General features: G+C 41.2%; 1 protein-coding gene across 5 annotated transcripts in view; it reads left to right on the top strand.

Annotated features, from left to right (window-relative positions):
* The window catches only part of SPECC1L (sperm antigen with calponin homology and coiled-coil domains 1 like), a 108,834-nt gene that overhangs the window by 22,602 nt on the left and 71,376 nt on the right, over positions 1–14,856 (top strand). For 3 of the 5 annotated variants that reach the window (XM_021687858.2, XM_044921315.1, XM_021687859.1), the window contains exons 4-5: positions 2,454–4,084; positions 5,590–5,797. The exons of 1 other annotated variant lie outside the window; for it this stretch is intronic. In XM_021687858.2, coding sequence (XP_021543533.1) covers positions 2,454–4,084; positions 5,590–5,797 — 1,839 coding nt within the window. Of the gene's footprint in view, positions 1–2,453; positions 4,085–5,589; positions 5,798–14,856 lie in introns of those variants that run through there. One more of the 5 variants, XM_021687861.2, reaches the window with a different exon arrangement.

The following is a 14,856-nucleotide window of genomic DNA, read 5'->3' as shown; positions in this document are numbered from 1 at the left end:
TATTGGGAGAGCTCCCTCGCATTTGTACCCTGGTTCCCTACTGACCAGTGCCACCTGCCCTCCAGCTGAATTCAGTTATCTCCTCCCTGGATCCATTGCCTCTACTTTGTACATCTGTATTAGTTTGTTAAGGCACCCATAACAAATTATACAGACTGGGTGGCATAAATAACAGACATGTAGTTTCACCAAAACTGGCTAGAAGTCTGAGATCAAGGTGTCGGCCAGTTTGATTTATTCTGAGACCTCTCTCCTTGGCTTGTAGTTGGCTGTCTTCTCATTGTCTCCTCACATGGTCATCCCTCTCTCTGTGTCTGTGTCCTGGTCTCCTCTTCTTACAGATAACAGTCTTTATGATATCTTTGGATTAGGGCCCACCGTAACAAACCCCATATTAATATAAGTACCTCTTTACGTTAATTATAACTCTTTTCCCAAGTAGAGTCAGTTCTGAGGTACTGGGGGTTATGGCTTCAACATATGAATTGAGGACACAATTGAGCCCCTAACAACGTCCTTAACTCTTCAGTTGATCTGCTCTACCTTTATTTACTCCCCGTGACTTCTCTAAGACCATTTCACTTGTCTGTAACTCAGATTCTTCCATCTACTCACTGGGCACAATCCCGAAGGGGAGCTTTTCTTTTCATGTTTTCTCTCTTCCTTTCTCGTTCCTTTACCTCTCCTTTCCTTTGGGGGCATTATCAATCCCTCCCCTCATTACTGTCTCCTTTCCTTTTGTCTTTCAGGAATGCCCAGATCTTTTCCTTCTTAGGACGGGTTTTGGTTTGGAAAAGAAGGATGATTGGTACTGTCTACAGAAATGGAGAGAATGAATACTTTGGTTATACCACCCTTTTCCTTTTTTCGCCTCCATTTGCAATTGTTTCTCCTCATCTTGTTACTTTTACCCTGTAAATCTGTTACAGATGTATCATCCCTTCTCTGTTCTTGCAGAGATCCTGATCTCACTCCCCAATGTAGGCCCTCCTTCACTTTTACTGCTCTTCCTGCCCACCTTCCTCCTTGACCGCTCTTCTTCCTCAGATGTTTCACTTAGCATCGTCTGGATTCATTTTCATAAAAATGCTATTCTCTTTCTTGCTCCAGAACATTTATTGAACATTTACAGGGACTCATTTAGTGGGACTCACTAAATTTCCCTTGGCGTTCAGGGCCCCATAAAAACTTCCCTTGCTGCTTCCATTCATTGTGTGACCTTACTTTTCCTTGCTGTGCGTCCTGTTCTCTTCTGCTTCCTCATCCTATCCTGTGGCCAGCCAGAATTCCCTCCCCTGCTCTACACCTGATCCCTGGCAGAATCACTGGCTGTCTTCCTATATCACATCGACCTTTCTCTCCCTCTTACCTCTGCAGCCTGGTGCCTGCCACGTAAAAAACTATCAGGTTCTTATAGAACACTTACTGATTAGGTCTAGATCTTATCTTACAAAGTAAAAAGCAGCTAATTATTTCTTAAGTATTTATAAGTAAGCATATTCCTGTTCTTTCTGTATTAAACACACGATCATGTCAGTTTTCACAGGTTTAGAATTTTAGCAGTCAGGTAATACTGATTCATGTAGCATATTTGATAATGTGCCATCATTAGTTAGTATTAGTACATTATTGTTTTCTAACATTTAGGGAGGCAGCATAACATACTTTTTAAGTTTCAGATTCTGGAGCCAGATTGTTTGCCTGCATTTGAATTTTGGCTCATCCACTATTACATGTGGGGTGTTGGCAGATTATTTAGCATCTGTGTGTGTGAGTTTCTTCATGTTGATAATAATGAGGCTTGTATAAATTAATGTATGTGAAGTGTTCATCTGTGTGTGTGTAAAGCAAGTGCTAAGTACACATTAGCCTTATTATAATTAATGTTATTGGTACTATTTATGTGGCATGCTATGATGTGAAAAACTTTTTGTACTTACTTTGATCATACTTTGTGTTCATCATAGGTAGCTTAGATTTTTTGTTTGTCCGGAAGCCGCCTTTCCCTTCTTGCTCATCTGTGATCTTTCTTTACCATCTGCTTCTACGGTTAGTTTGCTACCTGACTGGTTAATCCTAGAGTCCGCTTTATCTAGCTTGCCCTAGAATATTATGCCCTTGGACATTTGTTTAAAGCCATGGTTTAGGATTCAATTTAATGTGCAACTTTTTTTATGTAATAGATTTATTGAGATATAATTCACATTTTGTAAAATTCACCCTTTTAAAGTATACAATTCAGTGTATAACTTCTTTTTCATTAATAATTAAAAGATGAATGATCTGGTTTTGAGGAAACGGAATTTTACAGTAACCAGAATCTAAGGCAAGGTTAGTGTCGGTCAGAATCAATGTGTAGGTCTCTAGATCTCATCTGATTAGACCTCGGGCATAACCTCTGTGCCTTTTCTTGCTAATATTTTTGCCTTCCATTCTTTGTTTTAAACACTTAGGCACAAGTTCATCCAAGCGGAGCACTTCCATAGGTAATAAAGAATCCGGTTCTACTAGAGAAAGATTACGTGAACGTACCCGACTAAGCCAGAGCAAAAAACTACCTTCTGCGGGTCAGGGAACTAATGACGTGGCATTGGCCAAGCGTTCCCGCAGCCGCACGGCTACAGAATGTGATGTTCGCATGAGCAAGTCTAAGTCAGACAATCAGATCAGTGACAAAGCTGCTTTGGAAGCCAAAGTGAAAGATCTTCTCACATTGGCAAAAACCAAGGATGTGGAAATCTTACATTTGAGAAATGAACTCCGAGACATGCGTGCTCAGCTGGGCATTAATGAGGATCATTCCGAGGGTGATGAAAAATCTGAGGAGAAGGAAGCCATCATTGCTCACCAGCCAACTGACGTCGAGTCCACTTTACTGCAGTTGCAGGAACAGAATACTGCCATCCGGGAAGAACTCAACCAGCTAAAAAATGAAAACAGAATGTTAAAGGACAGGTTGAACGCGCTGGGCTTTTCCCTAGAGCAGAGGTTAGACAATTCCGAAAAACTGTTTGGTTATCAGTCCTTGAGCCCAGAAATCACCCCTGGCAACCAGAGTGATGGAGGAGGGACCCTGACCTCTTCGGTGGAAGGCTCTGCCCCTGGTTCTGTGGAGGATCTCTTGAGCCAGGATGAAAACACTCTCATGGACCATCAGCACAGTAACTCTATGGACAACCTAGACAGTGAGTGCAGTGAGGTGTACCAGCCCCTCACGTCGAGTGATGATGCCCTGGACGCACCATCGTCCTCAGAGTCCGAAGGCATTCCGAGCATAGAGCGCTCCCGGAAGGGGAGCAGTGGCAACGCGAGTGAAGTGTCCGTCGCTTGCTTGACAGAACGGATACATCAGATGGAAGAGAACCAACACAGCACAAGTGAGGAACTTCAGGCGACTCTGCAAGAGCTAGCTGATTTACAGCAGATAACCCAGGAACTGAACAGTGAAAATGAAAGGCTGGGGGAAGAGAAGGTTATTCTTATGGAGTCTTTATGTCAGCAGAGTGATAAGTTGGAACACTTTAGCCGACAGATTGAATATTTCCGCTCCCTTCTCGATGAGCATCACATTTCTTATGTCATAGACGAGGATGTGAAAAGCGGACGCTATATGGAATTGGAGCAACGTTATATGGACCTAGCAGAAAATGCCCGTTTTGAACGAGAGCAGCTTCTCGGTGTCCAGCAGCATTTAAGCAATACTTTGAAGATGGCAGAGCAAGACAACAAGGAAGCTCAAGAAATGATAGGGGCACTCAAAGAACGCAATCACCATATGGAGCGAATTATTGAGTCTGAGCAGAAGGGTAAAGCAGCCTTGGCAGCCACATTAGAGGAGTACAAAGCCACAGTGGCCAGTGATCAGATAGAGATGAACCGCCTGAAGGCTCAGCTGGAGAATGAAAAGCAGAAAGTGGCGGAGCTGTATTCCATCCATAACTCTGGAGACAAATCTGATATTCAGGATCTCCTGGAGAGTGTCAGGCTGGACAAAGAAAAAGCAGAGACTCTGGCTAGTAGCCTGCAGGAAGACCTAGCTCACACCCGAAATGATGCCAATCGATTGCAGGACACCATTGCAAAGGTACTGCTCAAGTAGATAAAATGTTCTGGAGCAGCATTATGCAGCTGCAGTACACACCATACTTACTGAAAGCCAGTATCACTTGTGTGATGTGTCATTCACTTACTTTATTTTATTTTTATTTTTATTTTTATTTATTTGACAGAGAGACAGCGAGAGAGGGAACACAAGCAGGGGGAGTGGGAGAGGGAGAAGCAGGCTTCCTGCGGAGCAGGGAGCCCGATGAGGGGCTCGATCCCAGGACCCTGGGATCATGACAAGCCGAAGGCAGACGCCTAACGACTGAGCCACCCAGGCACCCCTGTCATTCACTTTTTTAAGGCTGATTTTGTTTTAAAGCTTGAGAATGGTTTTCTTTATTGGGATATAGTCAAAAGTATTCTTAAAATAATGTCATTTCCACTCACTTGAGTTTTGTTACTGTTTTCCTGCCTGTGAGAGGAAGGGACTAGAATGACAACAACAGAATTTGTCTCTAATCTGGGTGCGCCCAGGGGGGGTCATATTGTGCAGTTTTACCTCCTCATCTCTAATGCATTTTGGCATAGGAAAGATGAGAGCCAGTAGACCTGTCTGTGGGATCAGCAATGTCTCCCCCTTTTCCTGTGGTTGTAGTTTTTCAAATAGAGTTCTGTTTTGAGTTAAAAAATATTTTTGGAGCATGGAGGCTCCTGTTTGTTAGAGGGCTGTCTTGTTGCTGGCGAGGACCTTAGCGACCATGGGTCCAGCCCCCTTGTTTTACATCTACCACAATAATGAGGACTCATGCAGAACTACAGCTGGGGTTCCTGGCACTCCGGCCATGGGTCTGTGCCCCATGTGATTGCTGATGTACGGTTTATTTGCATGAGCTATCCAATGATTCTATCTTAACATTTTATTTCTTATTTTAGTGCAGTAATTTTTAAAGTAAGAAACATTAGTATATCTTTGGCCAAAATTCAGATAATTTAGATCTTAATTATTTTAGTGATGATGTTTAGAGATACAATTTAGGGAATGTATTATTTGTTGGAGCATATGTGTTGGAGGGCACTTTGAGCTGATACTTCTGCAGTGACAGTATTTGAGAATTTGTTTCCATTTTTATTTTGGTAATGAAACTGTCACACATCAGACATTTTTTAAAAATTTAATTTTATTTAAAATTAAATTTTTTTTTTTTTTTGGGGTGGGAGAGGATGTTATTAATCAGATGCATGCCTTCTGTCCAAACTTTGGAGAAGGAAGAATTTCCAAAATTTCCTCATAATCTAGTTAAGTTCAGTGATATGTCAATATAATTGTCAATGATGTAGCAACAAATTATGCTTAAGCATGTTACGTAAAATCCTATATTATTGTAGAGTGCTTTTTTATACTTTCAGACAGTTTTTACACAGGTGGTTTTAGTTCATACCTAGCAATTCACGCTCAGCTTCCTTTGGAACAATGTATACTTCCATTCTGGAATTTTTATTAGAGCAGCTCTCACTTTTCTAATCCACACCATCAATTCTGTATAGGTAGAAGATGAATACCGAGCCTTCCAAGAAGAAGCTAAGAAACAAATAGAAGAATTGAATATGACATTAGAGAAACTAAGATCAGAGCTAGAAGAAAAAGAGACAGAGAGGAGCGATATGAAAGAAACCATCTTTGAACTTGAAGATGAAGTAGAACAACACCGAGCCGTGAAACTTCACGACAACCTCATTATTTCTGATTTAGAGAGTAAGTGATGGGGGACCTTTTCATTCCTTTTTGTCCTTCCCATCTCAACGAGTGGGGATAGTTTGCATTCAGTAGCAGAATGGAACGCTCTGACTGTGCAGTGATGCTGGTGCAGTAGACAGCACCCAGGAGAAATATGCATCTGGCCAGGCGGATTTCACACAGTAGGCAGTCGTCTGTGGACTGCTGTTTTGTTCCTAAGGAAGGACTGTTAAGTGGAAGCATTGCTTTAAAACTGTGCTTAGTTATAGAAAATCGTTTGAAGGAAAAGCTGATTGTTATTTCTAGGTCTTAGGAAAAGCCATTTATTGTTTACTTTTAGTGATTGCAAGTATACTGAGACAAATCGATCCTTCATAATCTTATGTCTAAAGCACAGGTATTTATTTGTTGTCTGATTTTCCTCCCTGCCAAGGAGATTTTATGATCTGGTAGAATTGAAACTCTAATTTTAAGTTGCTTCAAGTTTTTTGAAACTATTTGATAATTATTTCAGACTTATAAAAAAGTTACAAAAATAGTACAAAGCATTTCTGTGTTGACAATTTGATGAGGAGCAGAAATTCGGGTGATTTTAAAATGGCTTCCCACAAACTATTTATTATGTTGCAAGTGAGGAAAAAGAAACAACCAGAAATTATACAGTGGAAAAATTTGGGCAACACTTTGGGTCATCGTGTAAGTGACAGAGGCACACAGAATCGGACTCGGCATCCGCTAAGCCGTATTCTGGCTGAGGCATAACTTCAGTTAATCATAAAGAACATTAAATAGACAAAAAATAAAGTATGTTTTACTAAAAACACAAGAGGTGCTGTATTCCTCAAAAATGCCAATGTCATAAAAGCCTTTGGAAAAGTTCCAGATTAAAGGGGCCTAGGGAGACATGACAATTAAATGTAATACCTTTGCCTAGGCTGGGTCTAGTACTGTAGGGAAAATGCTATAAAGGATGTTATGACAAAACTGGTCAAAAGCAGATGCTAGAGGGCGCCTGGGTGGCTCAGTTGGTTAAGCGACTGCCTTTGGCACAGGTCATGATCCTGGAGTCCCAGGATCGAGTCCCGCATTGGGCTCCCTGCTTGACAGGGAGTCTGCTTCTCCCTCTGACCCTCTCCCCTCTCATGTGCTCTCTCTCATTCTCTCTCTCAAGTAAATAAAATCTTAAAAAAAAAAAGTAGATGCTAGATAAACATGTATAAGCTTATGAAGTTGATAACTATACTGTGTTTATGTAAGTAAATGTCTCTATACTTAGGAACCACACACTGAATAGTTAGGGGTAAAGAGCCGTGATGTATATCCTTTTTTTTTTTTAAGATTTAATTTTTTTTTTTTAAAGATTTTATTTATTTATTTGACAGAGAGAGAGCACAAGTAGGCAGAGTGACAGACAGATGGAGAGGGAGAAACAGGCTCTCCACTGAGCAGGGAGCCGGATGTGGGGCTCGATCCCAAGACCCCAGGATCGTGACCTGAGCCGAAAGCAGCCGCTTAACGGACTGAGCCACCCAGGCGCCCCTTTTTAAAGATTTAATTAATTAATTTATTAGAGAGACAGCGAGAGAAAGGGACCACAAGCAGGGGGAGTGGGAGAGGGAGAAACAGGCTTCCCGCCGAGCAGAGAGCCCGATGCGGGGCTCCATCCCAGGACCCTGGGATCATGACCTGAGCCAAAGGCAGACACTTAACGACTGAGCCACCCAGGCGCCCCCATGATGTATATCCTTAAAGGGTTCAGGAAAAACATCAGGGATAGATAGATAGAGACAGATAAATAGGGATACAAGATAGCAAATGATGTAAACGGATCGGTAAACTGTTAACATAGGCAAATCTGAGGAAAATGGTATATGGGTGCTTTTTGTACCAGTTTTTGCACCTTTTTATAAATTTGGAATTATTTCTAAATAATGCTTCTTAAAAATTCCTATGTATTCTTCATCCAGATTCCTCAAATGTTAATAAATTTTAAGTTGTAGTACACTTTAATGATACCCAGGTTGGGGGTGGGGACAAGGAGAATGGGAATAACCGTTGTTTGGTATGTTAGTTAAAGCTTTTAAATCTTTTCATTCATAATACTGCTCCATTGGGCTCTGACAATGTGTTATTCCTTGACAGAGGATTAATAGGCAAACACAGTGTTGGGCCAGATCCCATGTGCTGTGGGTGCAGAGGTGGGGAGGTTTTTTGTTTTGTTTTTAAAGATTTTATTTATTTATTTGACAGAAAGAAAGAAAGTGAGAGAGTGTGCAAGAGCACACAGCAGGGAGCTGTAGGCAGAGGGAGAAGGAGAAGCAGGCTCCCCACTGAGTAGGGAGCCCGATGCGGGGCTCGATCCCAGGATCCTGGGATCATGACCTGAACTGAAGGCAGAGGCTTAACTGACTGAGCCACCTGGGCACCCCAGGGAGATTTGAAGTAGTTCCAAGAGAGTGGCTTATCTGCAGGAGTCCTAAACATGTCTTGTAGTTCTGAGCTCTGGCTAGTTGGCTCCATTTCTCTGGATTGACCCCAGGGTTATTTAGAACATTCTGAGACATTTGGTTACTAAAGTAGCTGACAGTGGGACTGTTTCCTTGAAGATAGTGATAGTCCTGCAGATAAAGCTTTCTTATCCGAAATTTTAAAAAACTTTCAGTTTAACATTTATATCTAGTCTGTATTTCATTGTCTGTGAACTGAGAGGATTTATTTAACTTTATTTCCTAAATATAAAAGGTTCTAAAGTTTTTCAGATTAACTTGGAAGTTGAGTGCATTTTCCATTTAGTACTGATAATGGCCTTTTCCCTTGCAAGACTTTTGATTTGAACATGCGAAGAGTGACATCTTGTGGTAACTGGGGTAATAGGTAGAAAAATGTTAGCTGATAAGGATTCCTGGGATGAAAAATCATTGCCAAAATAAAATTATGTTAACATTATGTGGATTTTAATTATTAAGTGGCTGAAAATCCTGAATAAAATTTCTTTTTAGCCATGTAGCTTCTCCCCGCAGTTTTTTGGAATGAAAAGTTCGAATATCCAGAAATATTGGTAGCATGGTATAGTTAGCACCCACTGCCTAGATTTGACAGTTATTAATGCTATTAATGTTTTGCAATATTTACCTTCTGTGTGTGTATGTGTGTGTTTAACTGAATCAGCTGACAGTAAGTTGTAGACCTCATGACATGTAATATTTCAGTATGTGACTCCTAAATATTCTCCTCGTAATCATATCTAGTAAAATTTGGCATAATTCCTTAGTATCATCTAATAGCTCATATTCACATTTTCTCTGCTGTCCCCAAAATGTCTTATAGTTTTCTATAGGAACCAGGATCCAAGCAAGTTTCATGTGTTACATGAAACTAGTTGTTATATCTCTATAGTCTGATAGGAGTTAATTTATTTCTTAGCAAATTCTAGCACTTGGGATTAATGCTAAATCAGCACTTAGAGTAAGGGACTTGCTGTTAATTGAGAAATTGAACTTTCTTTTTAAAAAAAAAAATTTATTTTTAAGGGGGGACCTGGGTGCTGCAGTTGGTTGAGCGTCCAACTCTTGGTTTCGGCTTAGGTCATGATCTCAGGGTCCTGGGATTGAGCCCTGCCTTGGGCTCCGTGCTCAGCACAGAGTGCACTTGAGGTTTTCTCTCCCTCTCCCTCTGCCCCTCCACTCGTGCTGTCTCTCTGTCTCTCAAATAAATAAATAAAGCTTTTTTTTTTTAAAGGATTTTATTTTGAAGTAATCTATACACCCAACATGGGGCTTGAACTCAAAACCCCAAGATCAAGAGTCGCACACCTCACTGACTGAGCCAGCTAGGCACCCTGGAAAATTGAGATTTTCTTCTGTGCAATATTTTAAGCAGCCATTACCATAGTCAACTTTAGGACTTTTTCATCACCCTAAAAAGAAACTGCATTAGTAGTCACTCCTCACTTACCCCAAAATGATCCTGACTTCGGAATTTAGTGGACAGAAATTTATTTATTTATTTATTTTCATTTTTATTATTTTTTTAAAGATTTATTTATTTGAGAGAGAAAGAGTGCCAAGTGCCCAAGTGGGGTGAGGGGCAGAGGGAAAGAATCTGAAACAGACTCTCCGCTGAGCAGGGAGCCCAACGTGGGGCTCAGTCTCATGACCCCGAGATCATGACCTGAGCTGAAATCAAGAGTTGGATATTTAACTGACTGAGCCACTGAGACACTCCATAGACAGGATTTTAAAGCAGGAGTTGTAACTACTCAGGACGTTGAGGAAAATCTGCTTGTAATGAATGAATAAATAGCAAATCTCAGCAGAGAAATGAAAACTGTAAAAAAAGAACCTGATACGTATCCTAGAACGGAGAAATTTAAATAAAAAGTTTACTGATTCATTTAAACTGCAAAGTAGAGATGCAGAAGAGTCTGTGAACTTAAAGATCAGTCAGTTAGGCACTATCCAGTCTGAAGGACATAGAGAAAAAAGACTGAAAAAAAATGTGTAGAGCTTCAGTGAGTGTGGGACAGTATCACAAGGCCTAAGATGTATTTGGAATCCCAGATGGCTTTCCAGATAATGTCAGTGCCGTACTGCCTAGACCTGGCCTGCAGTACTTTTCGTAGTGTTTGGATTTAGCATTCCACCCTAGAAAGATCTGACGTAAAATTCACTCAGTAAATACTGTTAAAACTTCTGGCTCAAGATGATGGCCTGAGGCCATACATGTACTTCCTCTCCCTCCCAAAGTCTTAGTGAAACAGTCCTGCCACGTAATATAAAAATTACAATGATAAAAATTACAATGAACCTAAACCAAAGAGAAAATAGGTGATCAACAATTTTGAGTAACTTCTGGAATAGATAAAGCAGATGGAATTGGGGATATCAAGAAATCAAACAGAGCAGAAAAACCTACGGTGCAGGAGAACACTGAAGCTCTGAGTAGTGATGTTCCCAGCCTGACTTTGGGGATGGGGGTTCCTCAGAGACCATAGGGCCTGGGAACAGTAGCAGTTTCAGGCTGTGGTGTAAAGGATTGCCAGAAGTTGTACTGCCCTCTCCTCTATAGGGTGCTGGCTCTGGTGTTTGCCCCCAGGCTCGGATTCTTTTTCTAAATAAGGTGGGGAATATGGTGCCAGGGCTCCTGCCATGATGTTTCAGGAAAAGAAGTAAAGCCTGCCCTGAAGTAACGGCAGGCTGCCATGTTGTGTGGGAGAAATGAAGACCACACATAGGGAAAAGCAGTTTGGCCCAGCAGTGAAACAGGTGCGCGCATGCGCCCCTGCACACACACACCCACCCACCTCCACCTCACCCCTGTTGCCTTGGTTGAAGCTACCCACTCTATGTCCTTGTACCTCTGGAGGAGGGCCCCATGTAGGAATGTGTCATCAGCAGAGCCTTTAGCCAGTATTGAAGGGAGAGGCCAGTGGTTAGAACAGTGACTTTCACAGTTGTTGAGAAACACGTAGAAGTCACTAATATTAATTATCCTTGTCCTTTATAAGTAAGTAAGGCCAACCAGGACTTAGTGGACATTTTAGTATCTTCCAAGAGAAACAGCAGAAGGAAACAACTCAGCTGAGCCCAAAGAAATAAAGTTAGGGACTTCACTTACCACTAGTCCAGCAAACCAAAGCTGATTGGTGTTGAGGGTAGTGGCACCAGGGAGATCTCAGGTGTGGCTCAGGTGATGTGGTGATGTACCCATTTGTTACGATGAATTTATCAACAACTTAATATTTGTGTAGTTATGCTCTGTGTGTGCTTGCAAGTATGTATGGCTCCTTTCGTGCCCTCTGTAGTTCCTGAGATTGGGGACCAGGGCCTGACATCTAACACAGGTCTTGCACTTTTACGTGGAACACTAGTGACAGTTGTAAGCAAGGGTGGCCTGAGAGTAGAGAAGTCGCAGAAGGAATAGAGGAGCATAGTATAATTCTGTGGTGGGAAGAGCCTTTTTAAAAAATATGGGGAGGGGGCACCTGGGTGGCTCAGTCGGTTAAGCATCCAACTCTTAATCTCAACTCAGGTCTTGATTTCAGGGTCGTGAGTTCAAGCCCTGCATTGGGCCCCATGCTAGGTGTGGAGCCTATTTTAAAAAAAAATGTTAAAGAATACTGGGAAGCCATAAAGGAAAGTCTCTTATTTGACTGTATAATTGAAATGTTCAGTTCAGCAAAACAAAAGTACCATAAATAAAGGACATTGGGAGAAATATTGGTTAACACATATCAAATATATAAGGAGATTATATACATGGGTGATATTAGGGTAATCCATTAGCTAAAAAAAGCGTATGAATAGGTAGGCAGAAAAGGTGAAAAAAGATGCTTGATTTCACTAAAAAAGCAAAGAAACTCAAAACAAGATGCCAATTTTCACTTAGCAGGTGTGGAAAGTAAAAAAGGTTGATAGTGTAGGAGGGGGGAAAAGGGCCCTCTCATGTACTGTTGAAAGGAGTATAGATTACTGCAGCCTTTTTGGGGTATTGATCAACATTTAAAGTACAACAGTACTTTAGCAATCCACTTCCAGAAATTTGTTCTTTAGAAACATTCTTATAAGTTTGCAAATGTAAACTTAGATATGTATGTTGCAGAATTGCTGCTTTACCACAAAAACTTGGAAACTACCTGTACTTTCAACAGTTGAGATCTAGTTAATAACCCATGTGCACAGTGCATCCCTACAGTGGCTGCCATTTTACCAGTGAGGACAAATTAGGCAGCTCTGTGTGTACAGCACAAAGTGCTATAGATGGAATAAAGCAGGTAATGGTGCAGTAGAGTATGAGCCATGTATATTACTTCTGTAATTAAAATCATAAATGTTTTAAATACAACATTACACTGAAATGGTGGCCAGGCATAATGATGTTCCTTAAGAAATACTGATTTCAGTGTATCCTGTACAATAAATTCTATAACATGGTGACTTCTCAAAAAAATTTCTGCATTCTTGAGCTGGAACCTTCTAACGGATTAACTTGGATCCTGTTGATAGTTTCGAATGGTCCTTCCTTATTTTTCCACTTCTAGAAATGTGTCTTCAAGTAATACCTGAACAGTTGTGTAAAGACACTTACTGCGTTTATAACAAAAATTGTAGAACCATTGTGTTTGTTAATAGGAGGTTGCTAAAATAAATTTTATGTCCAGTTGATGGAATACTAACACAGCCATTAGATAGTGCTGCAGATCTGTATTTGTTGATAGATACCCATTATCTGCTGCTTAGTGGAAAGGCTTAGGAAGAAGTATAAATATTATAATCCCATTTTAAGAAAAAAATTTACACACATGAAGTCTGGAAGGATATATATGCCAAGTGTAAATAATGAGTAATCTTATTTTTTTAAGGTTTATTTATTTATTTTAGAGAGAGAGGGTGAGTACGAGAGCAGGGGGGAGGGGCAGAGGGAGAGAAGCAGACTCCCCGCTGAGTGTGGAGCCTGGACGCTGGGCTCAATCCCATAAACCTGAGATCATGACATGAGCCGAAACCAAGAGTCAGACACTCAACCGACTAAGCCACCCAGGCACCCCATGAGTAATCTTATTTTTGCAACCCTTTTCTGTTTCCCAGACTTTTTGTTGTAAACGTGCATTACTTTTAGAATCAAAAGGGAAAAGTTCTACCTATTTTTTGGGGGGATGAGGAATAAAAATAAAGAAAGAAAAATAGAAGTAGTAAATGGTTCATTTGAAACTCATTTGTGTCCTCTTTTAGCATCAGGAATTCTGATTTGGGGATAGAGCTGTGGTCTGGTGGCTGGATATACTGCCCATCTCCCCCCACGTGCCCCTAAGGCATGGTATTTTATTTTTTATTTACTTATTTATTTTTTAATTTTTAATTTTTATTTTATTTTTTAATTTTTAAAGATTTTATTTATTTATTTGACAGAGAGAGACACAGCAAGAGAGGGAACACAAGCAGGGGGAGTGGGAGAGGGAGAAGCAGGCCTCCCGCGGAGCAGGGAGCCCGATGCGGGGCTTGATCCCAGGACCCTGGGATCATGACCTGAGCCAAAGGCAGACGCTTAAGGACTGAGCCACCCAGGCACCCCTAAGGCATGGTTTTTTGTTTTTTTTTTTAAGATTTTTATTTATTTGTCAGAGAGAGAGCGAGCACAAGCAAGGGGAGCAGCAGAGGGAGAGGGAGAAGCAGGCTCCCCACCGAGCAAGGAGCCCGATGGGGGACTTGATCCCAGGACCCTGAGATCACAACTTGAGCCGAAGGCAGATGCCTAACGACTGAGCCACCCAGGCGTCCCAAGGCATGGTATTTTAACTGATTGTTTACACTTGGCCTTTCCCTTCCTCTAGAAGTTGCACCTAATGTTAGTTGGAGGTGCTCGATAGGATGTAAGGGTCTGACAGCACTGAGGTATCAGTAGTACCCTGAGGGTTTTCTTGGATTTGGAGGCCACGAAAGGTTGCTTGTGAACTTTCATTGATTTTTTTTTCCACGATTTTATTTATTTATTTGACAGAGAGATAGAGAGCACAAGTAGGCAGAGCAGCAGGCAGAGGGAGAGGGAGAAACAGGCTTTCTGCCGAGCAGGGACCCCAGTGTGGTGGGGCTTGATCCCAGGACGTTGGGATCATGACCTGAGTTGAAGGCAGATGCTTAACCGACTGAGCCGCCCAGGCGCCCCAAACTTTCATTGATTTTTATACCCCCAGGAGTCATAGGTTGAGTCTGTGCTCATGGTAGCTCCCTAGTAACATCTGCATGTATGATGGGCATATAACTGGGCCAGAATGAAGGTCTGGTTGATTGTTCCTTCTTTGTCAGGGATGAGAGCTCTTAGTGGTGAAAAGATTATGAACCCCATTATTAAATGGGCAGGGCAGTGCCCAGAATTGTCCAGAGCAAAGTTGGTCTAATACCAATGAGAATAACAATTTACCTGATTTCTAGAATAAAAATAACATTGTCAAATTGAATTATAATTTGTAATTAAAAATGAGATCATAGTAGTTCTTCTGTTTTTTGATAGAATGTAATGTTGCTTTTGAGTTGAAGACAGTAGATGGCAGTGTCCCCTCATTTTAGAAAAACTTGGGAGGA

The sequence above is a fragment of the Neomonachus schauinslandi genome, chromosome 14 (genome assembly GCF_002201575.2).
Source record: "Neomonachus schauinslandi chromosome 14, ASM220157v2, whole genome shotgun sequence".
NCBI classification, from domain to species: Eukaryota; Metazoa; Chordata; class Mammalia; order Carnivora; family Phocidae; genus Neomonachus; species Neomonachus schauinslandi.
Note: the sequence above shows the minus strand (reverse complement) of the source record. Positions and strands in the feature narration are given on the sequence as shown.